The sequence below is a fragment of the Callospermophilus lateralis genome, chromosome 6 (genome assembly GCF_048772815.1).
Source record: "Callospermophilus lateralis isolate mCalLat2 chromosome 6, mCalLat2.hap1, whole genome shotgun sequence".
In the NCBI taxonomy this organism is placed as follows: domain Eukaryota; kingdom Metazoa; phylum Chordata; class Mammalia; order Rodentia; family Sciuridae; genus Callospermophilus; species Callospermophilus lateralis.
The window spans coordinates 140,819,960-140,846,075 of record NC_135310.1 but is presented as its reverse complement, the minus strand read 5'-3'; the positions used below and the strand labels follow the sequence as shown (position 1 = coordinate 140,846,075).

Sequence of the window (26,116 nt, the reverse complement as noted above, 5' to 3'; positions counted from 1 at the left end):
CAGCACAGAACGCATGAGCTGCGAGTCCTCGTGGTCGGGAAGCCCCTTGGGTAGAGACTGCGCAAGGGGAATTCTTTTCTGGTGGAGCCCACCCTGAAGGATCCTATCGCTCCCTTCACTGGGTTCCCTACAGGGATGAGTTAGTGGGAGGAGTGGCGCCAACCCTCCTGATTCCTCACTGTCTGCCTGAAGACCTGAAAGGGAGCAATGATACATGTAGGCAGGTGAGCCAGCGGCACACACCGGTAATCCCAGCCCTTGAGGAGGCTGAGGCAGGAGGAATAGTGAGTTAAAGGCCAGCCTCAACAACTTAGTGAGAGAGAGAAGCAAGCAAAGAAATATAGGCAGTTGTTCGCCACGTGACTGGGCTTAAAATACCAGAAGCTGGGTGGGTTTTGAGGGTGTTTGCGTGTTGCTCCACAGGTGGAACCCTCATGCGCATCCTCAGGGAGCGTGTTTGTGCTTGTGAGGTGAACCGCGTTCCTTTCAAAGCAGGTTAAGCAACCGATAATGCATGTACAGTGAGATCCAGTTTAGATTGGAGGCCCCCAAACGTTCAGCAGAAATGACGCATCCCTCCTGGTGGGTGTCGCAACATCCCAAAGAAGGGAAACAGAGGAGAGATGCATTACTGGAGGTTCTGCCTCCATTTAGGTCTCCTGTGAGCCCAAGAGCACTGGGGCACTGCAGCAAGGAGGGCAGCTTCCTCTCGGTTTGCAAAAGAGGGTGTGTGATTTGGAAAAAAGGAAAATGAAAAAATTATTCAAAATTTAGGCTTTTTCTCAGTCTTATGGCCAACCTGACCTCAAAACCTCAGTGCTGCAGAGAGAAGGAAGCTTCCCTACTTTGGGTCTTGCTGACTGACATCCAGGGAGCAGAGGTAGGTGAGAAGTGCTGGGTTAGGACAGGGAAAAACCCGCTGTGGGTCCCAGGGCCACCACCTTACCACTGAGCCACCTCAGCCAGTAACTCCACCTCTAGGAACCTAACTTCCAAGACACTGTTACCTGTGGTTTTATTCCAGAAAATAATGAACAGACCTCCCAGTGTGTGCTTGATCCATGCATTTAATCTGACTCCTGGCTGCAAGACTTCCTGTTGGATCTCTGAGGACAGTCATGTGATCGACTGTTTCAGGTTGAGCATTCCTAACCCCCAAAATTCAAAATCTGAAAGTTCAAATCCAAAATGCTTCAAAATCTGAAACTTTTTTGAGTACTGACATGATTCTAGGAGTGGAAAATTCTACAAAGTAAAACTTGGTTTCATGCACAAAATTATTAAAAATAGTGTTTAACATTAACATATATAGATATGAAACATGAACGAATGACTATCACCAAGATAGTTCAATATATATTTGCAAATAATTCAAACTCTGGAAAAATCCAAAATTCAAAATAGTATTTTTATTTAAGGGATAATTAACCTGCATTATCTAATTACCTATGATTTTCCAACTTTAACTTTAGACCTCTGAAACAAGAAGAATTGGAGATCACTGGGCATTACTGAGATTGGTTTTAGCAAATGATGGTCTTTGGACCATGACTGCTCTCTGAGCTATGGACACTTGGACACTATGGACACTCTGCTTCCTCACTTCCAGAACCCTCTTTGGTTCTATGTTGCCCCCAGGCTATTCCACTTGTCCTGGGTTCAGTCTTCTCAAATGCCCTTTTTAGCAGAATTTCCTCTCAATGTCTACTTTCCCAAACCAAAACTTCCAGCCAACTTATCTTAGCTAAGAGAGTAAAGCACTATGGTATAAATAGCAGATAGGGTTGACCCCCATCCCTTTCTGGACTCATCCATATCTTGAACCTATTAATCAATGACTGGTCAATAGCCTGCAAACTTCTTGCCCACACCTAAGTTGTACAAGGATGGACCTTTACCAGCCTGCCCTGTTCCCAGTCACTGTCTTCCTTTCTCTCGTATTCTGTCCAGGGATAGAGCAGGGGTTGGGAATTCAGTCTTCTGAAAGGCTGGGATCCCTGATCAAGATATTTCTGAGAGCCACCAAAAGCCCAAAATAAGGTTGTATTATAAGTTGGTCCTTTTAAAAAAAAAATTTATTAGTTGTTGATGGAGGTTTATTTATTTTTATGTGGTGCTGAGTATCGAACCCAGTTCCTCACATATGCCAGGCAAGTGCTCTACCACTGGGCCACAATCCCATCCCATATTATAAGTTTTTTATTTAATTTTATTTTCATGTGCTGGGGATTGACCCTAGGGTACCTGCGGAGCACATGTTCTAGCACTGAGATGCACCTTAGGCTAAGGTGGGATTTTCAGGCTAACCTAATAAAGTTGTCCCCACCCGCCCCAGGATCTGCCCTTGGTTGCCCCCACCCCCATCCTCCTTAGTGTCTCCCTGGTGAAGGTCACCTTCCTGAAAGCCTTGTCCTCAGCCAGCCCCCCCACTTCTAAACCCTCATATATACTCTGCTTTTCCAACACAAATAACTCCTCTTCTCCGCCCCCACCATAAGTTTCCTTTTATATCTTCCAAAGTCTAGAGAGGGCCCCTCTGGTATGTGCTCACAACCATGGTGGCCTGCCGTGGAGAGAAGATGCTGTTCAGAGAGGTTGGGGTCTCAAAGATTTTCTCAGGAGTGTGATGCAAAGGGTGAGAAGAGTGAAAGGAGGAGGGCACTCTCTGTTCAGGTCTCAAGTTAGGGTTCTCCTCCAAGTTCTGTGCATCTGGTTGAAGTGAATCAGCTCACTGACTAACCCATTTCCTGAAGATTCACTTTTTAAACACATTTTTGTGTGTGTGATAAAATACATGTAAAATGTACAATTGTAGGTACTTTTAAGCGTTCGGTTCGGTGGCATTAATCCATCCCATTCCTGTGCACCCAGCACCACCATCCACAGCTAGGACTTTTCCCTCTTTCCACACTGACACTCTGCACCCATTAAACACTGACTCCCCACTCCCCATCCTCCATCCCCTGGCAACCTCCAGCCCCTTTCTCTGTCTATGAACTTGATTACTCTGTGTTTTTATTTAGATACGTGCAATCTTACAGGACCTTGTCCTTTTGCAACTGGCCTGTCTCGCTTATCATGAGATCCTCAGGGTTCATTCATGTTGTAGCCTATGTCAGAATATCCTTCCTTCCTCAGGCTGAATAATATTCAATTATGCATATGGATCACATTTTGTTTATCCATTCACTTGTTGATGGACACGTGGGCTGCTTCCATATTTAGACTGTTGTGAAAGATGCAGCCCTGCATATCTTCTCATACCCTGCTTTTTCTTCTTTTGGAAATAAGGACCACTTTTAAAGGGTAAGGTAGGGTAAGGTGATGATTACCTGCACAGCACATCACCACCCCTAGACTTGGGCTCACGGAGGAGCGATCATCCTTCTGCAACAGAGGTGGGGATGTGCAGTGTAGTCAGGTTTCTTTTCAAGGAAGTGGAATTTTGCACAGTTGATTGCTTTTTGTTGTGGTTGACCTTTTGCAGATCATTTCCTAAGAGTATTTAATGTTTGTCTATCTCTTACCAATTAGCTGTTATAATCTCTCAAGAAGAAAGAGGAAAATAGTTATTATTTTTATCTTCTCTGATGGAAGATAGAAAAACATTCCTCTGGTTGTTTTGAACAGTATATTATTCAATACTCATGAATACCCCTTCTGTCTCTTATCTGGATTGGCAGGGTTGATAGGGCTGTTTTACCCCAACCTTGAAATCCCAGAATTTCCATGTGTTGTAATTCGCATTGTGTTCATACACGGTGTTAGAGCATGAAGGGCAAGCCAAATATACGTGGCAATACTTCTGATATTCTGTAGTCCAAAGACATGCCCTTGAAAGTGTGTGTAGGGAGTTTCCAAGGCCACATAAGTTTGGAAAATACAGAGCCCCCTTTTTCATATTCATGATTCATAGTCACACCATAAAGGCTCTGAAAAGTCCTGCAAAGGAGATATCAGCTTAACTTTAATAATATTCCTGCAAATCACTTAGCCATTGATTCCCTCCCCACTCCACCCCACCGTCCTTTTTCCCCAGTGCTTGGAATCAAATTCAGGGCCTTTCCCATGCTCAGCATGTGCTCTAGCACTGAGCTCCAACCAGCCCCTTAATCCTCATTTTAGATGAACACCTGCTTGCCCGTGCCTTGCTGGACACTGCTTCAACTGCTAACTTAGAAGCAAATATGTCTGAAGCGGGGGAGGGGAGTGTGGTTGTGAAGGGTTTCCTTTATGGATCATTAATTTTATCTTTTCCTCTTGGCTTTGGCTTCCTGTTTGCCTTTGAGAGATGGAGAGAGAGAGAGAAGTGGGGAAGGTGGTGTGGTCAACATGATTGTGTGGTGCCACGCTGTGTCAAGGCTGCTCTGTTGAATTCGTAGTTAATGGAAAATATTATTCTGGAAGGGCTGAGATGGAATTCAGGCTAGTTTGCTAAGTCGAGCCAACCCCCGGGACCCCCAAAGGCATACTGCAGATACATGGTATGTATGACGTAGAGAGACCTTATCATGGAGTCTCACCCCACAAGTTCACATCCTCCAAGCCCCATAATCCCAAATCTGGAAACAGCATCAGGATGTCTTCTCCAGAACTATTCATCCAGGCCTGTTATAAACTTTAAAACCTATACCACTCTGCCCTTTGCTGGGTAGGAGGGGCTGAGGACCTCCAAGAAGCAAAGTTGCAAGGCATGGTGGGAGATCATGGTGAGGGCTGTGCTTGGGCAACTCTGCAGCTACTTTGGCTTGAGAGGGCCGCTGTTCCCCCTACTCTCCTCTTGCTGAGGTTCACGTTGTCTCCTGTAGACTCAGTTCCTTTCCCTGTCCTAGGAATAGTCAGCCTGGCCCCAGTGAGCTTCCTGGAGCACTGATTCACAGTGGCCAGCAGCACTCCTTGAAGAGATGATCCCAGCCTTGGCTTAAGGATGCTTTGCAGTTTTATTTGAGGAATAATCTCAGACAGCTGCCTGCTGGTTAACTTGACCCCAGGTTGCCAAAGGCACCACATGGGGGGCGAGGGGTCCTTTCTCGTTGACTCCCACCTGGGGTACAGCTACCCCTGATCCTCTCCTCACCTAAGGGCTGTGTCTGCAGATTCGTGCTCCAGCTGAGCACCAGGCCAGCTGGGAGCCGGATTGCACAGTCACCTTCTGCTGTCACTCTGCCAACTCAGCATGGTGTTTTCGGGAGATTAATAGTTCAAGGAGAGAAAGTATGAACACCCTTTGGGGAATAATAGTGTTGTTACCTTTTGAGAGCCATCCTGGTTTTTTAAAATTTTATTTTATTTTTTCCTTTTGGTCAGAGAAACGGTGCGCTTAATGAACGACCGCGGCGAGCGTTGGGAATGAGGTTGTGTTGCTATTCCCAGGATGCGGCCCAGGAGGTCATAGTGAAGGACAGGCATCCTGAGATCTTTGAGAGATGTCAGAGAGCCCCATGTGGCACGGAGTGGATTCTCCTTCCAGCTCCTCCCCAGCTGTGAGTACAGCTGTTCCCTGGAGGGCATGTTCTATACTCGCCTCTCCCACTTTCTATTCTGGTGCCCGGCTGTGCAGACAGGATGTAGGATAGTAAAACACCCCTTAATTTGGATCGGTTAGGGGTGAGGCTCAGATGAATAACCGAGCCTCTAAATCAAAGGCCTTTTTGAAGTCTTTTTTTTTTTTTTTTTTAACTCTCAGACTCAAATGTTACTTACCAACAGACGTAACCCCCCAAGGACCTCCTTCACTCACTGACAAAATTAATGAGTCATAATCAACTTGTGCCAGTTACTGCCCTGGACATATTCTGGATATTATTCTTTTTTTGGTGGTGGGCGGGGGAGGGTACCAGGGATTAAACTCAGGGGCACTGGACCACCGAGCCACATCCCCAGCCCTATTTTGTACACAAAATTCATTTATGCTTCATCTATACCTTATATGCATGGCCTGAAGACAAGGTCTGACTGAGTTGCTTAGTGCCTCACTTTTTTTCGCTGAGGCTGGCTTTGAACTCATGACCCTCCTGCCTCAGCCTCCCAAGCTGCTGAGATTACAGGCGTGTGTCACCATACCTGGATTCTAGATATCATTCTTGACTTTCATAACAACTGTGTGTCATAGATTTTGTGCTTCTTATATCATAGATGTTGAAACAGAGCCCCCACCGGGAGAGAACTTGCCCAGGGTCACATGACTCTCAACGAGGCAGAAATGGAATGGAGACTCATTTCATGAGGCCCCAATCTGCATCGTCACTGTGCATCCCCACTGCTGTTGACTGTCATGATCAAGCAACGAGCTCAGACCCCATTTTAGTCTCTGATTTCTATGTCTCCTGTTTTTTGTTGACCCTGCGATGCTCTTTCTCCGATCATGCTGAGCTATATAGCCCAGTACAATGAAGACAGAGGCTGAATGGGTACACATTTGAAAAACCAAATTATGTTATATGCTGTATACATGTCACAAGGTGACTCTTGCTGTTTTGTTTAATTATAGTGCACTAATAAAAAAAATCAGCTAAAAAGAAAGAGAACCCAGGCTCTTCTATACCTAGAGCATTCATTGGATTGAGTAACTTTGGGATGTGGCGGGGCGGTGGCGGGTGGTGTCTGTGTGTTGTGGTTCCTGTGGACTGTCTTCTATAGTCACAGTTTTCTGAGCCAGACAAGGAAAAAAATAATCAACCCTATTTGAATAGACCCTTTGACTTAGTATCATTCATGTCCTTTTCAGATGGTCAGACCAGTTCGAAACAGGAGAAAAACTGGTTTAGCTTCTCAAGTACTCTGACTCATATATTATAAAAAAAAAAAAAAAAAAAAAAAGGTGACTTCTTGGCAGGAAGCCTAAGAGTTGCTCTCAATTAAAATGCTGAGTTATTATTATTTTAGGCCTTCATGTTGTAGGGTTTTGAACTCAGGGAGGTGGTACTGATCAACTGACTGTTGGATCAGGCATCATCTGGGCTCGGCAGCAGTTGACTTATGAAGTTTCCTGGGAGAGTCCTGTATCCCAGACACGCTGTGTTTTCAGGGCACCCTGGTATAGAGCAACTACAGCTGAGAAAACCTGGTCTCCCCTTGTGCCTGGCTTGACCACAGGTTTTTATATCTCAAGCAAGTCACTTCACCCCTCTAGACTTCTCATTTTTAAAAGTAGCAGGTTAACCATGACTTTTTCTAGCCCTCAGACACTAAAAATTCTATGAAAAATAAGATACAGGTTGGATAATCTTTACCTGAAATGCTTGGGAACAGCATATTTCAGATTTGGGGTTTTTGGATTTTTGAACAGTTGTATATATAAAAGGAGATATCTTAGCATGGGAACCAATTTCTAGATACACAATTCATTTATGTCTCATCTATACCTTATATGCTTGGCCTGAAGGTTATTTTACAGTGTTTTTGGTGGGTCTGCATTTTGACTGCTCTATCATATGAAGACAGGTGTGGAATTTTCCACCTGTGGCTTCAATGCTCAAAGTTTTGGATTTAGGGGCATTTTGTATAATTGGAATCGGGATGCTCAAACCTGTAGTGTGATATTATTGTTGTTGTTTGTTATATTGTGGCCCTGGGCATGGAACACAGGGCTTTGCACAAGCTAGACAAGCTCTCTCCTATTGAGCTACGTCTCCAGTCCAATATTATTGTTTTTAATAGCTGCCATTTACTGAATGCCTGCTATTCACAGACACTTCACAAATTATTTTTGTTTAGTCACCATAACAATGAAATGATGCCAGAGCCTGTCCTGTTAACACCACAGTACTTTACTTCCTTGTACATGAAGTGTACTTGGTGAGAAAAATGCTAAAGCCTATAGCCACTTAATACAGATCAAAGAAATATTTTTTTGTTTGTTTGCATTTCTTTGAATTTATTGAGTGGCAAAGTACTTTTTTTTTTGGAACCGGAGATTTAACCCAGGGCACTTTGCCACTGAGCTCATCCCCAGCCCTTTTTATTTTTTATTTTGAGACAGGGTCTCACTAAGTTGCTTATGGCCTCAACAAGTTGCTGAGGCTGATTTTGAATTTTTGATACTCCTCACTTGGCCTCCTGAGTCCTTGGGATTATAGGTGTGCACCATCACGCCCTACTAAAGTATGTATGTTTTAATCAGATCTGGATTTATAATCTTTTTAAGAGCCATTTGATCTTGGAGTAGTTGTTTCACCTCTCTCCACCTCAGTTTCTTCCCCTATAAAATGGACACAGTGGTGATAATGTCCCTGTGTGAAGCCTGTCATGATGACTGAAAGCTTAGAGGCTCGAAGTGTGCCTAGCACCTGATCAGTTCCTAACTAATCTCAGTTTCCTTTCTTCTCATAGAACAATGCTTAATCGACATAATAGATCTGTTCTATTAAAAGAGAATTTCTCATTGTTTTAAATAAATTTCTCATATACCCAATTTTCTACTGGCTTTAATGATAAAACCAGAAATATCTTTCCCCAGGGGAAAATTATCCAAAGTGAAAAGTTGGGCGGAAACATTTAAAAGCCATATTGCCGGTATAAATTTTGTGTAATAATTAGATATTAATTATTTAAATTGTATTTGAAGAAATAATCATGAAGGGGATTAAGAAATAAATAGCAAACATAAAGAGTATTCCAACTTCCAGGAACAGTAGTTACTGCATGAGCATACATCCTTGTTCCTACCTCCCACGTGCCAGGTGTTAGCTTGGGTCCAAGATACAGAGAAACAGCACAGGGAGGCTTTCGTTCTTCAAGAAACTCACAGATAGTGCAAGAAAGAGGTTGGAAACTTCCAATAAAAGGCCAAATAGTCACTAACTTTTGGCTTTGTGGGCCATGGGGTCTTTTCTGCAACTGCTCAAGTCTACCGTTGTAGCACCAAAGCTGCTGTAGATAATAGGTCAATGAAGAATAACTGTGTGTCAATAAAACTTTATTTACAAAAACAGGCTCAGGGCCATATTTGACCTGTGGGGTACAAATTTTCCAACTCTGAACTTGTGGAAGAAGGACCTGTCAACAGGCAATTAAAATATATTTTGTTTAGGTGTTTATCATTAAATAGTGTGTAATAATTACATATTAATTATTTAAATTGTCTTTGAAGAAATACAATTAAATAATTAAATAGCCCAGGGAGAGCACTCGATTAAGTTAATTGGACTTGATAGGAATATGGAACTATAGTCATTTGTAGATTTGTAATTTCACCCCCTTACTCTTTTCATTTCATCATGTGCTTATAAAGCAGTTCAGCAGGATTCCGATGCTTAGGCTGACAGGTGATGAACAATGCTCAGCAATTTTGGTTGAAGTGAGACTCATCTTTTGAAGTAAGTGTTGAGCTAGAAAAGTCAGGGTGGGAAGGAGTGTGGATATTGTGGGGTTTGGGAGTGGAAGAGCAATTTGGGAGAAGGGGTCCAGGGGCCCTTTGGGAGCTGGTGAGGGCTTTGGCATGACTGGGTCATGGCAAAGGTTGGTGGGAGAGATGGCAGTGAGAGAAGACGAAAGAGGTTTGTGGGGCACAGCGTGCAAGTAGGGGGTGAGATGAGGCAGGTCGTAGGGGGCCTTGACAGGGCCATGTTATGTCAGAACCATCACCTGTGGCAGGAGGAAGCCAGGGAGCCAAAGATGATCTTCCTTTGACCTCCAGGTTCCCTCCGTGATCCATCATCTGGGCCATTACATTTCCCCATTCCAAGAATCCCCTGATGGGACTGTCAGAAGGTCCCCACACTTGTCTCCTCTCCACAGTGGGTTGGTATGTCTTCAGTATTAATGTGATAGTCGGGTTCTGTCCTGCCCTGGGTTACACTAGATATCCCCTGGTGACGTAGGAAAACAGGGTTCAAGTTACTTCCTACGTCCTAGCCTGCTAGAAGCCTTGTGCTGATTTCACTGAGGGCCTCAGAGGTTGATCTGTCTCGATGCCTCGGGCTGTGGGAAGGGTTTCTCCTTAGGTTCTCTCTTTCTCCCCCCACCCTCCCAGGCCTCCCTACAGAGCGGCCTCTTAATTTCCTTTCTCACAGGTAGTTGGCCATTAGTGAGACATCCATTGCAGATTCTGGAGCCAGGATTCTTCAAGGTGTGGATCGATAAAAAGCCATTGCTTATTAACAACCTCTGCAGCCTTTGGGGGATCTGTTCAGCTTCCTCAAATGCCACAGAGGGCTTTATACCAAATGAACAAGAACATCCACCATAGACACCCTTGTTTCCTTTAAGGCAAAGGAAAAGTGATCCCCTGTATTGCTTTCCCACAGAGAGTCCCCCACATCAACTCCACCGAGGGTGGGTTCCGGTGGTTATTTTTGTTTCCCTTTTAAAATCTCCTGGAAAGCAGTTCTACATCTCTAGCCTTTTAAAAGGGGTCAGGTTCAGTGAGAATTGGGAAAGCCTGTGTCAGTACATGAAGCATCAAGGTTCCCACTTCTCCAACACCAGGAAGCCACACTTTGAAAAAGGAGGCAGGCAATAGGAGACAAAGATGTGAAAAGATAGACCCGTGGCGTAGGGTTTAAAATTACCATAACCCTAACCCTAACCAAAAAGGCACTACATGGAGTTTAAGAATTCTGACCAGCTCCACTGCTGTGGCTTTGGAATGGGTCTCTTACAAGAGACAGGCTTGTCAGTTTAATAGGCGAGGCGTATGCCCCATCTAGCCTGGACAAGCTGGCCATTGAGTTTTGCTACCGTTTCCTCCCACAGGCCCTGGTTGTGATTTTGGCACTAAGTTAGAAAAGAATGAAAGTTGAGGAGCAGTTTGAGTGACAGTTAACGGAAAACAGAGAAACCAAACTTAAAAATTCCCCCCGAGTACCTGGCAAAGATGTTCATTATGTCACTTAAGGAAGCTTGCAAGTATGCCAACCCTAAATTGGCACTTGTGTTGGCTACCGTTGACAGCAAGCCTCCTAAAATTGGAGGATGAGCTGAGAGGCAAAAAAGCAGAGAGTAATTTGAGGTTTTTCAAATCATGCAGTGTATCTTGAATTTTGATGGAGTCTTTTAAGAAAAAATAATCTGTATACTGCTAGATGCAAAATACTAAAAAACACAGGCTCGCTTAGGCTGCCTAAATAGTAGCTAACGGACTTCATCAGTTCAGCTTCTGGATGGAGGCTGTTTCTTTGTGACTAATCCTCCAGGGCGGGACTCTGTGCGTGCGTGCATGCATGTGTGTTTGTGCGCGCATGTGTGTATGTTCTTGCCATTTCTTTTGTCTCTAGTTGAAAAGACTGCAGAGCACAGCAAACCCATGGTGTATGGAACACTGGTTCACGAGAGGCTGCTGAAATGCTATTTTAGGGGGAAAAAGAAAAGCGCTAACTTCACATTTCTCTAAATTCTAGTGACCCAGTCAAGAATTTAGTTTCGTTTCAGCCTTTGAAATTTTAAGCAGTATTATCCTCTTTGTAGTATTGAACTGAAATATTTCCTTTTATCTCGACTGACTGTGCTCAGTGTGAGAACAGAGCGCTTGCTCGGTGATTGGGAAAACCCTGGTGGTTTGCTAATGGAACAGGCTCAAGCGGGGATCTCCACTTCAAAAGATGAAACTTTGGGGAAAATTTTCATTCAGTTCCCTAAAAAACACTTTTTTGCTTTAGTTAATGAGCATTAACATAAACTTCAGATGTGATTTATTCCAAATCACTTTCATTTTTTTCCTTTTAAAAAATTTTGAGGTGCTGGGGTTGAGGCTCAGTGGTAAAATGCTCACCTAGCCTGTGTGAGGCACTGGGTTCCATCCTCAGCACCACATATAAATAAGTGAAGGTTCATTGACAACTAAAAGAAAAAAATTTTTTACATAAAAAATTTGAAATTTATTTATTTGGGGACAGTATCGGGCTGTGTTGCCCAGGCTGGCAACACACTGAGATATACACGTAGTACTGTTTTAAAAATGTTTTGACCCAGTGGCTCAGGAGGCTGAGGCAGGATCACGAGTTCAAAGCCAGCCTCAGCAAAAGTGAGGTGCTAAGCAACTCAGCAAGACCCTGTTCCTAAATAAAATACAAATAGGGCTGGGGATGTGGCTTAGTCGTCAAGTGCCTCTGAATTCAATCCCCAGTGCCAAAAAAATAAAAATTTTGACCCCCAAGCAATTTCAAAACAAGCTTCCTCTTGGCCTGCTACTTTAGAGTGTGTAAAAGTGCATATTCTTGAAAAGATTTTGCCTTTGTTGGTTATGTTCTTAATGATAATTCATCTTACCCTCACCACCACTCTGGGGAGTATTCCTCTTATTTTAGGGTTCACAGGTTACTTGTAGAATATTTAGAAAAATATCAAATGGAAAATAAAACTCAGCCTTAGTACCATTCTCAGTTTTGATATTTGGGATGTCCTCTAACTTTTCCCTGCAAACGTCTCTCATATTTATCACCTTTCATTCCGAGGCATTTTCGTAGTTCTGTGTCACGGGATTTTTCTCAGTCATTGGTTTTCACAAGCCAAATTTTGAATGGCTGTGTAATGTCACCAGGCATTCACTCAGGTCTGAGGTTTTGCTCTTGTGAGTTAAAATCAGTGAACATTGTTGCACAAGGACCTCTATGGGCATCTCTGATCCGTTCTTTGGGGAAAATTTCCAAGAAAAGGAATCGCTGGGATACATGTTTTTAAGACATGTGCTGCCTGTTCAGAAAAGCAGTTTCTGTTCACCCTCCTTCTACAGGTTGACACCTCCACATCTCTCCTGCACGTTGAGGACATTTTTTTGAAAAAAATTTTGATAGCCAAAATATTATGCTTTGATTTTCATTAGCAGAATCTAACATTTCCTGGTGTTCTTAGAAGCATTTCTGCTTCTTATATTTTGTCCATTGTCTGGGTGTTTAACCCATTTCTAGTTGGAGTACTAGTCTGTATTGAGAAGAAAATATATTTGAGAAAGAAAACCTAAAAAAAAAAATTTAATACTCATTAAATGTTTAGGGTATTAATGTTCTATGGATATATTTTACAAATTTAAGTATTTATAACTTGGTTTATGGCATTTTTGATGGCTAGAATTTTTAAATAATAGTTAAAATTAATAATAAATAGTAAGGGTTAAAGTATCATGAAATCTACCAGTCACTTTTTTAGGTTATTTTTTTTCCCCCTTAGTTTTTATCCATAGAATTTCCATCTCCAAAGTCAGATAAGTAATCTATTTTCCTCCAATTATTTTAAGGTTTTATTTCTTGTGTTCTATCCTTAAAATACATAGGTACAAAAATAGTCTACTAAAATTTTTTTACCTCTTTTTTTTTTTTTTAAACAGAGTATGTAGCTACCAACATGCAGTGTGTGAAACACAGACACACATCTTAGTCATTGTCTCCCCATTGAGTCCTGGCTCAAAGCTCCCTTGGGCATCACCATGGAGTGTCCCGATGGGAGAAGTGGCTCAGAAGTTGAAGCTGAGATGATGAAATGGGGCGATGATGTGACTGCTTTTATGATCTTGTTAAATCTGCAGATGAAGTGTTAACATGCTTCATTAAAGGGTGGCTTTCATTGTTCTCCAGGAAATGAAGGCTGAAGTTAATGCAGGGAGACTCTTGCATTGTTCAGGAGCCTGAGGCTGGAAACCTGGCTCACATCTTGCCCCGCCAACACCATCTCAAGGAAATTTAATCAGGGAACGGGGTTCAGTTTGCAAATAACAGAGACCACTCTTGAGTATTTCAGGAGCTATTTATTCATGTTTTTATTTTATTTTATTTTTGATGCTTGGGATGGAACTCAGGGACCGAATACAGGGAAACAGTTCTCACTGCGTTGCTAGAGCAGCTGCAAGCTGGGGCTCTGGAAAGATTCCCAGCACAGTGCCCTAGAACTAGCCTGCCAGGGGAGTCTCAGTTAGGAACCTAGAAATCTGGGAGTCACTCCCCCAACCACTGGCTCCAGAATCACACTTCCCTAGCCACTGCTAGAACTGTTGGCTCCAAGACCACCCAAACCCTGCCGAGTCTGTACCACTTACCCCTCTTGACATTCTTCCTAATTCAAGGCAGTCCAGACATTAGAAGTAGGCTAAACACTGAGAGTTGTTCTGGGGTGTGCATCTGACCAGCAGACCCTAAATCTTACCTGAAACCTTCACTGTAAGGAGGTCTGGTAGTGTTATGTCCAGACCTGCAGTCCTCGCTACAGGAACACACCTGAAGGAGGGTGGACTCTCAGGTGAGGCGTGAATGCCTGTTGTGGATATGTTCAGGGTGTATTTGAAAGGTAGAATCTGCTAAAATTGCTGGTTGATATAACGGGGAGAAAGAAAGAGAGGTTAGCAGAGAATGTTGGAGATTAAAAAAAAAAATAAGCTCTGATCTTGAACTTTTTAAGGCATTATTCTCATCAGATTTTTTTTTTTTTTTTTAATGTTAAAAATTCACATAGCCTTGGCTTCCAGAAGAACCAATTGTCACATCTTATCTGTGGCAATGTGAACAAATTTGAGAGCCAGGTGATCTCAAAGTTTCCTCATACTTCTGAAATTCTTTAGAATTCTTTAAGAGATAGCACTCTGTTGGAACATATCTTACTTTCCTGGTACATGTTTGTCATTACCAGAAGTAGAAGTTAAACAAGGGAGGCAGCTCAGTGGAGTCCTTCAGCCTGGCCCTACCCAGCCCAGTGGAATGTGCCTCTGGGGTGGGCCTCCAGGATTACCAGGGTGTTGTTTTTAGGCGGGTCCCCAGGCCTGAGTAGCCCTTATCTTGGTAAACCTGCTGGGACCTCCCATTCCCTCTGCTTGTTGATTCAGATAATGCTCCCCATTCCTGCCTCTAATTGAGGATGGTTTAAGGCACCACCCAGGTGGCTGGTGACTGCCTTGTACTAGACTCCCAGGACCCCTCCAAGGGGGTGGGTACCCATAGGCTGAGATTGGTGATGCCACTCAGTACTTCTACCCCGTCTTGCTTTCCTTACTGGCCTTATGAGCCAGTCCTTCGGCGGCGTCTTACTTTTGGACTCCAGCATTGTTAATTGATAGGGGTCGTATTGAGGTGATCACTGAACAACTTATTAGGTAGCAACTAAATTGGGTTATGGCTGCCCAAGGCCCAGAGTAGTAATTGTTCAGGTGGCTGAACGGGCAACAGCATTGGCCATTTTCTCCATTCCCCTGAATGCTTTTATTGAAATCCCTTGCCTCCCAACCATTTAGTATAAGCAGAATGTACTCCTTTGCATCGCTTAATCTCAAATAAACTCATCAATGGGAAGTGTTGGTGGAGACAGGGAAGTGTTTAAAAGCTGGTGCATTCCTCACCGGCAGCAGCTTGGGGTCAGGGCTTGCTCCTCTCCTGCCAAGAATGTGCCAGGCCGAGGTTCACACAAGGCAGGATGCGACTGAGAGATGAACCGTTACAGGTGTGAAAGGGTCTCTCCTCACAGAACGTGTAAACTAAGCTAGGGAACAGAATGCACACGCGATGTTCATGGTAATGCTGTAACTCCCATTTTAAGGCAAATCCTTCCTTCCTGAAGTTAGAAGTAGGTTGCATGCCAAAAAAGCCTTTATTATTAAAAATGCATTTTCTCCTAGAAACAGCATATCCGTGAATGTTGCTTTTCCAGGCTTGCCTCCAAAAGCCCACTTTAGATATCTTGGAGCTTTATACTCCTGCTCTTGCAGTCTAGAGGAAAAGCCAACAACTGTGTGTGTTTTATGCAGTGTAAGACACTCCCTGCTCTTGGGAGTTGATTGTTTAAAATCAAGCCTGGGATGGCAAAGTTCATGGGTTGTCTTATCATAGGAGGGAAAAGGCAGAACAGCACCCCTGGAGGTTCTCAAGGTCAGGACTGGGTCAGCCTGGGTGTCACAATGCTGTGCCTACCTCCAGAGGTTGTTCTTCAGTGGATCTAAGAGGAAGCCCAAGAATCTGCATTTCTTGCTAGTTGCCAGGTGATGCATGTGCTTTAGAGCACATCTTGAGAACCACAGGAGTCCTCCTAGAAGGAAGTTGGCCCTCTAAAGCACCGCTGTATCTGAATTCTGAATGGGATTCTGCACCACCAGCCTCGCTGTCCTCCCCATACACATGAACAAACGTTGACAACAACTGTCCCAACTGTGCTTTGCCAGCCAGACCCTCCTGCAGTCTGGCCCTGCATTCCCACATTCCTTTATTCCCTCTCTTCCCCCAATATATATAGTTTCCCTCCCCCCACCCCGCCCAATGCAGATCACCTGAAAACAGATGGATGAACAGGTGACTCCCCACAGGTCTCTGGTGACTGGAGCCTGTGTCAGGGGCATCATCCAGCAGTGTCCCAAGGAGTCCAAAGCAGAAGTGGGACCCATGTGACAGGCAGTGTCTTCCTGCTCTCTAAGCCAGGTGCCTTCCTCTGCAACTGCTGGTGCTGACCTGAGCTTTCCCCAAATCCCTCTGAAGCTGAGATCCATAGCAATATCCTCCAGGGCCCTCACCAGACTTTCCAGAAATTGGGAAACGGGGGCAGGACCTGAGTTTGCAAGGATCCTCTGCATTACACTCAGGGTCTCAAGGTGGTGGAGGAGGGAGACATTTAAGAAGACATAGCTAAGTTCCAGCCCCCACCCATGGCCTCGCCCTTCATGTCTCTGTTTCCAGAACACCTCTCTCATTCACAAATTCCACACCCTGTGTTGCATGTCCCCAGCTGAGTTTGCTACCGCTGCTGCTTGGCCTTACTGACCTGGAGACCCCCAAAGTGGAAGCTTGGCCACTTCTTTGCCCCAGCAGCAGGACGTCTACATACCACTGAGGGTGGCATCAGCACAGAATAGCAGGGATGGGGCATTGCAGACTCCAGAGTGCTAGCCGGGGGGCCCGGGGCAGTGGGGGGGGGGGTTCCTTGTCTGTCTGCTCTCTGACCCAGAAGTGGTCTGCATGTACGCTCACATGCTGTGTCCACCCACACCCTGCGTCCACACTTGAACACATGTCACGTAGCAGGAAAAACGTTGGTTTCTCTCTTATTTTTACAAAGGAGAGGAATTAGATGACTGTTTTTATTTATCAAATCAAATAATAAAAACTGTACAAAATAAACTATCATATTTACTTTTTGACTGGTTTTCTCTCCAAGTAACGCAGCTACCTTTATAGAGCAATATAGAAAAACACCAGGAATATTTAGAAGGAAAAAACAAAAATGTTTAGTTAAAGTTCATATTTCAACATTCACCATTAACTCCTGCCTTTATTTCTAAAGCTACAGTGTGGGAGAGTTGTGGGGTGAAAATGCAAAAGTCACTCTTTACTTCCTTGTGTTATTATAGTACCCTGAGTTGGTAGGTCTTCCCATCTCCTGGGTAACTGAAGTTGCTCTGCTGGGGAGGGGCGCTGCTCCTCAGGGGCAATGGTCATCAGTGACACCCCATCTCCTTAGCTGGTCCCTCTCCCTTCGTTCTCTGTGGCCATTGGAACAGAAAGAATATATATCCTCAAAATTTCATGAATCACTCCTTTCAGAGTTTGATAACCCATTCCAGATAAAAATATTACATTTTGTTTTATGGTTAAATTGCACTTTTCATTGAATTTTCAAAAACATTAATGAGACTGTTGACACGGCTCTGACACCAGTGCCATGGTCCTTGCAGGATTATTGTATTGCCCTTATGATTGAGTACAACTAGGTCTGTATATGTGTCTCTCTGATTATTTTTTATTTGCCCCTCTCTAGTGGGATCTTGTGTGTGATAATGCCTGGAAGGTCCATATCGCTAAGTTCTCCTTACTGGTTGGATTAATCTTTGGCTACCTAATAACTGGATGCATTGCTGACTGGTGAGTACCAACACGCCTTCCGCACGAACCTTTGGGAGCCACAGCACGCCTTGGCTGGCTAAAGAGAAATGGTCATTGTTAGCATACTGTTACTGTGTCTTTTTTCTGTCCTGGTGTTGATGCCAGAGCCAGAGCCAACGCTGCCACCTGGGGAATGCTAAACTAAAAGGATTGGTCAGTGCACATAGTGAACCATTTGGAAGTGAGAATTTAAATTTATGCAATTTCTCTAAATACTAGAATCTTGCAAAACCAGCCTGCAGCCTCATCTACTACTGACATTCGATGTTTAGTAAGGAGGCCTCAGGGGTAGGACTCTATGGGCTGCACTGAGGGGTAGATGCACACAATGCTTTAAAAAATAGAGGGGATCCGGGCACGGTGGTGTGCATCTGCAGTCCCAGCTATTTAGGAAGCTAGGCAGAGGATCACTTGAGCTCAGGAATTTCCAGGATTCCCTGAGTAAACATGGTGAAACCCTGTCTTAGAAAAATAGAACTGAATAAACAAATAGGGGAGGAACTAGAGACCTTCGTCCACATGGACTGAATGGGTAAGGCAGCTCTGGTTAGCACCTCAGAGCATCACACATACTTTAGAGTCAGTCCTTTACTTGGCCAGGATGCCCCGTGGGCTTCATGCGGAAGGAAGGCCTTAGAAGATGGTAGCATTTGGATGATGGGTGGGCCCTGCAGACAGGGGAGGAATCGTGAAGAGCGGCCAGGGTGAAAGCACTTTCTCTGGGTGGGTGAGGAAGTGAGGTTGCCTTGAGCAGAGTGTGTGTTTCAGGATGGGGTGATGACGTTGTCCGGTAGAGATCAGGAGGGGAAGATGGTAGCTGAGTTATTAATGATGATAATGACAATGATGTCATTAGCACCTCACACTGATTACTGTGTACCGGGCACAGCGCCAAACATTCCCAGACATGTAACAATCCCATCCTCCAGCATTCCTGTTGGGTAAGAGCTATTACTGCCTGTTTTCATCATTGAAAAGTCGAAGAATAGAAGTTTAGGTAAATCCCCAAGTTCACTCCCCTTTAATCTGGAGAGCCAGGACTTGACACCAGGCCACCTGACCCCAGAGCCCCTGTCTCTCCACCAGTGTGCCACAGCACTTTTTATTTAGGATATTCTGTGATACAGAGAGACAGTTGTGCAATGTAAGGTCAAGGACAGGCGCTGTAGAGCGGTCTCTCCCTTTCCACTCTTTTTAAAGGAATTTTGGTTTTTGTTTTGTTTTTTTTTTTGTTTGTTTGTTTTTGACGAATCAGCACATCTTGGGCCTGATGACATAATAAGGGCCAAGAATAATATAAAACAAACTGTGTATGTCTTTGTGATGCCCTTTCGACCCTGGTTAACTGAGAAAGCTGGCTCAGGCAAAAGCAAGGAGCCCAGAGCAGACAGCAGCAAAAGATTCAGAGGCCACTTTAAAGCTGTGGAAATTTCCTTCCTAAAGCTCGTGTCTATTTGTGAGTTCCTTGTGCGAACATATAATGTGATTTCCTGTGTGCCCAGAATCTGCTAAATCATCACTTTTAAATGCTTCATATGGACACCTACCCTGTGGACAGTAATAGAAAAGTCATCAGCGACCTCTGGGGATGTACGCTGGGGGCCCCTTTGGGGTTTTTGTTATTGTTTTTTGTTTTGTTTTTGAGGATAGGCAATAGGGTTTTTTTGTTTGTTTGTTTGTTTTTAACCAAATGCATAGGTTTTTAGTATGAACTATACGTCTAAAAGATCCTGTTTTTCAAAAACCTGCATCGAAATAAATTAGGAATATATATCAGTAGAATCCATGTCACCTTCTTTCTGAAAAAAATGCAGACTGGATGCAGGTTTTAGTGTCCTTATTCAATGAAAGATTTAAAAGGAAAGTAAATACGGGCTTTTATTAAATGAATTAGTCTCCAAAAGTCTGAGATGCTTCAAGGCTGTTTTTGTGACATCGTATTCTTGCACATCTTGCCAAATGGCCTGCCTGGTCACACACCAGATGTAGGGACAAAAGACCAAGGTGCTTGGGTCTTCCTCTGTGAGTAGCTAGAAGTCTGATATTGTAGTCAGTTCTCAACAGTCATTTTCCCAGGTTGAGGTGGGGTAGACAAGCAGGCGTGTTCTAGGGATTCAGAGGCAACTGCTTTGGGGGGTGTTTTGAACATTCTGAATGAGCCTCTCTTTCACTTTGGAAGTTTGGTGTTTTCCAACAACACCCACACACACTTTTTTTTTTTTTTTTTTGTTTTTGGCATTTTACTCCTGCTTGAGCCTTGATTAAAGGGAAATAAACCCTGTTAGGGAACTCCAAATCTCACAGCTGGGGGCCCAGTTTCATGGCTGCAGGGGGAAGTGGATCCAGTCAGAGGCAAGCTTTGTCTGGGGTGTGTGTTTGGAATGGTTGGGTGGTGTGTTAGTGCAGATGCAGGAGAGATGCAGGCCAGGGGTTGGGCCACCTCCCTGCCCTTGATTGCTCTGTTACAGGCTGTCCTGCATGTGTAATTATAGTTCATGGGCTGCACCCTTTGCCCTTGGACTCCTGTTGGCCAGTGGGGAACACAAGCTGCAGAGCCCCAGTGGAGAGGAGCTTGAGGTCAGGCATTGATCTCCTCAGGGCTGGAAGGACTGCTGCCTCCTGTCAGGGGCCCTCCGAACAGCGCCTCTCTGCCACCCATGGCTGTCTGTCCCCAAGCTCCCTCCTGATGAGAGCTGCAAGGTTGAGCACTATCCCTCCTAGCTTCTCTCCCAGTTTGCTCGCTCTTTTATAAATAATCCCTTTACAATCTCCTCCCATTACTTCCATGTCTATTTCCTATGGAGACCCCATATGGTTTCCTACGACTACGGTTACAAATCACTACATTCTTGGTGGCTTTGACAGCACAAAGCAGTCATCTTATAGTTCTGTGGGTCACAAGTCCAACAAGGGTGTGCAAAGCAGTGCTCTTCCCTAGAAGCTCAGAGACAGACGTGTTCCCGCTGTTTCTGGCTCTCTAGGAACCAGACACATTCTGTAGATTCTCTCCATTTCTTCAGAGCCAGAGATGGCAAGTCAAGACCTCATGCTGCCTTCTCTCAGGTTCCCTGTAGCTGGGGAAGGTGGTCTTGTAATAGGTCAAACCCACCACACCTCAAGGTCCTCCTTAACCTTAATCACATCCAGAATCCCTTTTGCCCTGAATAGTAGTTCTGAGGATTAGGATGCGGACATCTTTTTGGGGGGCGAGGGGGCAGGTACCAGGGATTGAACTCCGGGGCACTCGATAGGGTCTCCCTGAGTTGCTTAGCAACTCGCTTTTGCTGAGGCTGGCTTTGAAATCACGATCCTCCTGTCTCAGCCTCCCAAGCCTCTGGGATTACACACTGTGCCCAGCAGGACATAGACATTGTTCAAGGCCATTTTTCTGCCAACCACAGATCCTAAGTGAAAAAGTCCTCTGCGTTTCTGACTGAGGAATATGATTTTATCAGTCATCTCCAAGGGATTCTGCCCTAGGGAGCCAGCTCATATTAGAACTCCAAGGCTTATAACTGGCATGTATTGAACACTTGCTCTCATATTAGAACTCCAAGGCTTATAACTGGCATGTATTGAACACTTGCTACGTCTCTTGAGTGTTTCCATACCCCTCAGCAACTCTGTTAGGTAGGTATTTTATTGCCTCTTGCAAAAGGGAACAGAAGCTCAGCAGGCATGCTTGGCCTTTTCTAAGGTCAGATAGTTCAAAAGTGGTGTGAGCCTTGATTCACAACCAGGGCGCTCTAATTTCAAAGATGTTATATGCCCCACAGTCCCTAATGATAAGTTTTACTTACTGATCTTAGCAACCATTAGGAGGTACTTAGAATGGTTTCTGAAGATTAAAAAAAAAAAAAATCAATCATCTTTTCTAAAACATGTTAGAACCAGTCAAGCCATGTTTGGCGAGTGTCAGGGACGTAGCCTGCAGGGAGAATGAGAGCAGAAACATTGAACTAGGTTCTTTGTGCCAGGCATTCTGGTCATGTCCATCATCTCCCTTCACCGACCATCTCAATAACTGCAAAAGGATGCTTAGCCCCATTTTACAGAGGAGATAGGTAAAGAGAAATAAACCCGGGTTTTAGATTTTTGTTTGTTTTTCTTCATTTTAGGAAAACAAGCCATATTTTAAATTTATTTTTGTTCATGAATGGAAAATGAATAAAATCATCTGGTAAGGTCTCTCCCAGTCATGACGACCCCACTGGTCAAGGGAAGTAAGGTCTAATATCTCTAGACAAGACCACTGATGTCCAACAACATTGAGTTGATAGCCTTGGCCTCATTTAACAAAACCCCAAGTGATGGATGGAGATGGTTAGAACCTTAGAAAGTTCTGAAGGACATGCTTCCCTGTTGTTTCTGCCCCCGCCCCCCCATATTTTCTTAAGATTATATCTATCTCTTTCTTAGGGCATTCCTTACTGAGTGTCTTCTTTTTATTTTTTTCAAGAGCTTTATTGAGAGATGATTTAAATACCCATGGAAAGAGCATAAATAAATGAGTTTTTGCATATTTACAGAGTTATGCTCTGAGTTTAACGCAGTTCCACTTCCCTTCCAAGGATGGTGGAAACGTGCTCATAAACATCCACTTTCCATTCTCACCCCCACCGCTGGGCAGCCACCTCTCCACCTCTGTTCCTCTGTATTTACCTTTTTCAGGCATTTTATTTGTACGTAGATGCCTTGACATAAATATGCTCAGGATAGTTGTTCAGCTAAGCCACGTGGTGTTTAGGGTACTGGACCTGAATTTGTTTGCTCCCTTCTTCATTGGTGAGCTCTCCTTCTGATCCAAGCCGGTCGTGTTACATATTAACTCCTTTGGTGAACTTAGTGCTGCAGTTTATTTCTGATTGAATTAATGAAGATGGAAGGTTATCTTGGGGACATGGAGAACTAGTGAGTTCCGCATCCCAAGGGGCACCTCCATCCTCCCTCTCATCTCCACCCCAAAGCACATCGCCCCCACGTCACCAATCCTGCACTGGCCGGCCCCCGTGATCCAAAAATTTACTGTAACTGCTGCCCTTCCAGGGGGCTGATGGGGGAGCTCACTGTCAGGACCACGCTGGTTATTTAAGTTCAAGCCGTCTTGACTTAGTGTGTGATCTCTTGAAACTTACCTTCTTGTCATGTAGCTGAAACAAATTGGCAGTTGCCCTGGCCCTGGCTCTGCAGGCTGTGTGTAGGACCGGGCACCTGGCTTAGATTAACAACCTGGAGAAGATAACTACAGCCTTTACTCCGTACCCATGTTGACTTTCTGTCCAGTTCCAAAGGTCAGAGATTTCTCAAGACATTTCATGCTGGGTGTGTCAAGGTTTATGTTTGGGGAGTTATTATTGATTTTGTTCCTCCTGCTTTGAATCATCCCTGTTTATACTCAGAAATAGACTCGGCAACAGGAATTGGGTTCATGTCTCAATCCCCTTTCCCAGTAGCTATTTGATCTGTGCTCCCTTCGCCCAGGGTAAGGGTGTTGGGCTAAATGTCCCCAGAAGGCCTTTCTGTCCCTAGGAGTCCACGATCTAGTAAAATGGGTCTAGACAGCATGAAGACTTTTAGTCCAGTACTCATTCAACATATACTGAGCACCTGCTGGGCACTGGGTTTCAGGAAGGTCGCCATCCCGTTTAACAGTGACTCCTTTCCCCCTCTCCCTACACAGGGTCGGCCGGCGGCCTGTGCTGCTGTTCTCCATCATCTTCATTCTGATCTTTGGATTGACTGTAGCACTGTCAGTGAATGTGACAATGTTCAGCACACTCAGGTTCTTCGAAGGATTTTGCCTGGCTGGAATAATTCTCACCTTGTATGCACTACGTAAGTAGAAACCTTCACAACGACTGTTACAAGAATTGACAGAAGTATCATTGCCTACGCGTCTCTGGGAAAGATATCGTGCATGCAGGTTGTTTGGGTTGGCAACCCTTTAGAAGTACAAACTTTAGAGGCCTTGATGATTGTGAAAGAGGTTGGTTTTTTTTGTTGTTGTTTTTTTGTTTTAGATGATACTGTCCAGCATTTACTTAATCCTTACCTCCAGCTTGGGCTCAGTGCCCATCATAGGACACAGAAGGTTGCACAATGGCTTGGAGAAGCGGGGATCAGCCTGTAGCTGTTAAGGAGTGGCTTTTGCTTTCCTCTGGAATTTTCTGCATTGATATTTTCTGTGCACTTCCAGATCCAGCGCATACTTGGGTATCCCTGCACTCGGTTCTGAAAGAGCATACTAGATTTCTTTTACTATAGGGTTTGGACTTAGCATTTGCATTGACTCTTAGAGTTTTTGTTTTTCTTCTTCTTTTTCCCCTCTAAGGCCATATGGAGTGCAAATTTTCTATATTCTCACATGCCCAGAGGTGACCTTAAGTGATCTGGAATTGATTTCTAAGTGTTAGTTCTAGAAGAATAAATGGCAAGATTTGGTAGCATTTGCTTTTTTAAAAAGGGGATTAAGAAAGTTTTACTTCATTATTCCGTCATGTTTGTTGGCTGTATTACCTCTCTGTCAAACGTGATTATGTTTCACTTATTCGTTGTCGACTTTCTAGAAGACAACCACATGCCAATAAAGAGAAGGAACATTTCAAGCATGGTGGATATTTCATGCTTTTTAGTCACTGAGTGGAAGGATCTTTGGGGAAAGATTGTAGGATAGTTTATGACATGTTTTGTCTTCCTCTCTCCCCTTGACAATATGGGTAGGAGTCAGGTATAGATTTGGTAGCAGTTTCCATCATGATAAAATAAGAATATTTTAATTCTCTTAAACATTCCTAATAAAAGACTTCTTTATATAACTAAATTTTTGTTCCACCAGAAATATAATCAATTCATGACCTAGCTTTTTAGCTACAAGGAAAAAAGGGGTGTAGAAAAAAAGCTAGAGGTATATTTTTCTGAATCCATGATTGGTGTTTGTGACATCCTCTTCCAACATTTTATTGAATTGTAGTTTCTTGGGGATCATCTTTTTCAGTTTGTTTATGTTTAGTTTGGAGCCCTCATTGCTTGGAGAACTATTTCAAAATGTATGTGTGACAAGGTCAGCGGATCTAGGTGTTTGGCCGTTCTGTGGGCGCTGGGCTTGAAGGCCTCCAGACAGAGTGCCTGTGAGGTTCTCTGTGGCCCTGGTCCCTGTGGGTCTGTGCAGCAGAACAGCTCACAGCTCTTTTCCTGAGGAGTCTCCTGGCCCTGCTCTCTGACTGTCTGATGGGATCTTCTCTCTGGGCAGCCAAGTCAGACGGATTGTTGAGGGAGGATGGCAATCTAGTCCTTCTCTGTGGACTCTCATTGGAGGGTATAGTTCTGTACTTTGAAAAAAATAGAATATCTGTGCTTTGGGGACTTAGCAGACAGTGTAACCCCAGCCTCACCACCCCCAAGCCAACAGTGTTCAGGAAAAATTGCTTTACAGCAAAGATGGCTTATTGGTTTTATCTTGCATGCCGAGTGCGCAGGATGACTTAAGGCTGCCAGAGAACAGGGAGACTTCTGAGGAAGGGCTCAGCAGAAGAGAACCCCTGGATCCATTAGCCATGTCTGCCAGGGCCAGGGAAGGGCTGCACATGTGACTAGCCTTTGCCATCTCAAGAGACTATCCCTGAATGACACCAGACCACGCATGATTTGAACCTGAACCTCATGTGTTTCAGATTTACATAGAACCTCTTTACTGTCTATGACATCATTGTGCCATGGGCCTTGTGAAACCTGTTGCTATATTTATTTTGCTGTTAAAAAAATGATCCTAAAGACTTTTTATTAGATTAAATAATAGCTCTATAGTAGAAAGTTCTCTTCTACTTCAGAACTATACAAAGAGTGTGCTCATCCTAGGAAATTGCTTAGCTTTTATCTCCTAGGCAAAGAATAATATAACTTGGACATTGGCACATTTTTTCTGTAAAGGGCCAGCAAATAAATATTTCAGGTTTCATGGGCCATTTGGTCTCAGTTGCAGCTACTCAATTCTGCCACTGTAGCATAAAAGCAGCTATAAAGAATATGTAAATGAATAGGCGTGGCTGTGTTCCAATAAAACTTTGTTTTTGAAGCAGATGGTCAGCCAGATTTGTCCAGTGGGCCAGAACTTTTCAACCACTGATGTAATGAATTCATGTGTGGGCCTGATGATACCAGCTCGAAGTTCTGACCTCCCTTCCTAGTTTCATCTGGACTTCCCTACTTTAATGTTTCCATTGTCCCATTTTCCTATCTCCATCATTTGTGTTATTTTATTACATGTATTTGTGTAAGCACTTTTACAATTGTTTGCCAGTAAAATATGGTATAGAAAATAATGGTTGTGTTTTCTT

The 26,116-nt window shown here is 44.0% G+C and overlaps 1 protein-coding gene across 4 annotated transcripts in view; it reads left to right on the top strand.

Moving 5' to 3' along the window:
• Positions 1-26,116, top strand: part of Slc22a23 (solute carrier family 22 member 23) — a 182,036-nt gene that overhangs the window by 21,272 nt on the left and 134,648 nt on the right. For 2 of the 4 annotated variants that reach the window (XM_076859136.1, XM_076859138.2), the window contains exons 2-3: positions 17,659-17,762; positions 23,464-23,618. In XM_076859136.1, the coding sequence (XP_076715251.1) occupies positions 17,659-17,762; positions 23,464-23,618 (259 nt within the window). Of the gene's footprint in view, positions 1-5,424; positions 5,484-17,658; positions 17,763-23,463; positions 23,619-26,116 lie in introns of those variants that run through there. The other 2 variants (XM_076859139.1, XM_076859140.1) reach the window with 2 other exon arrangements.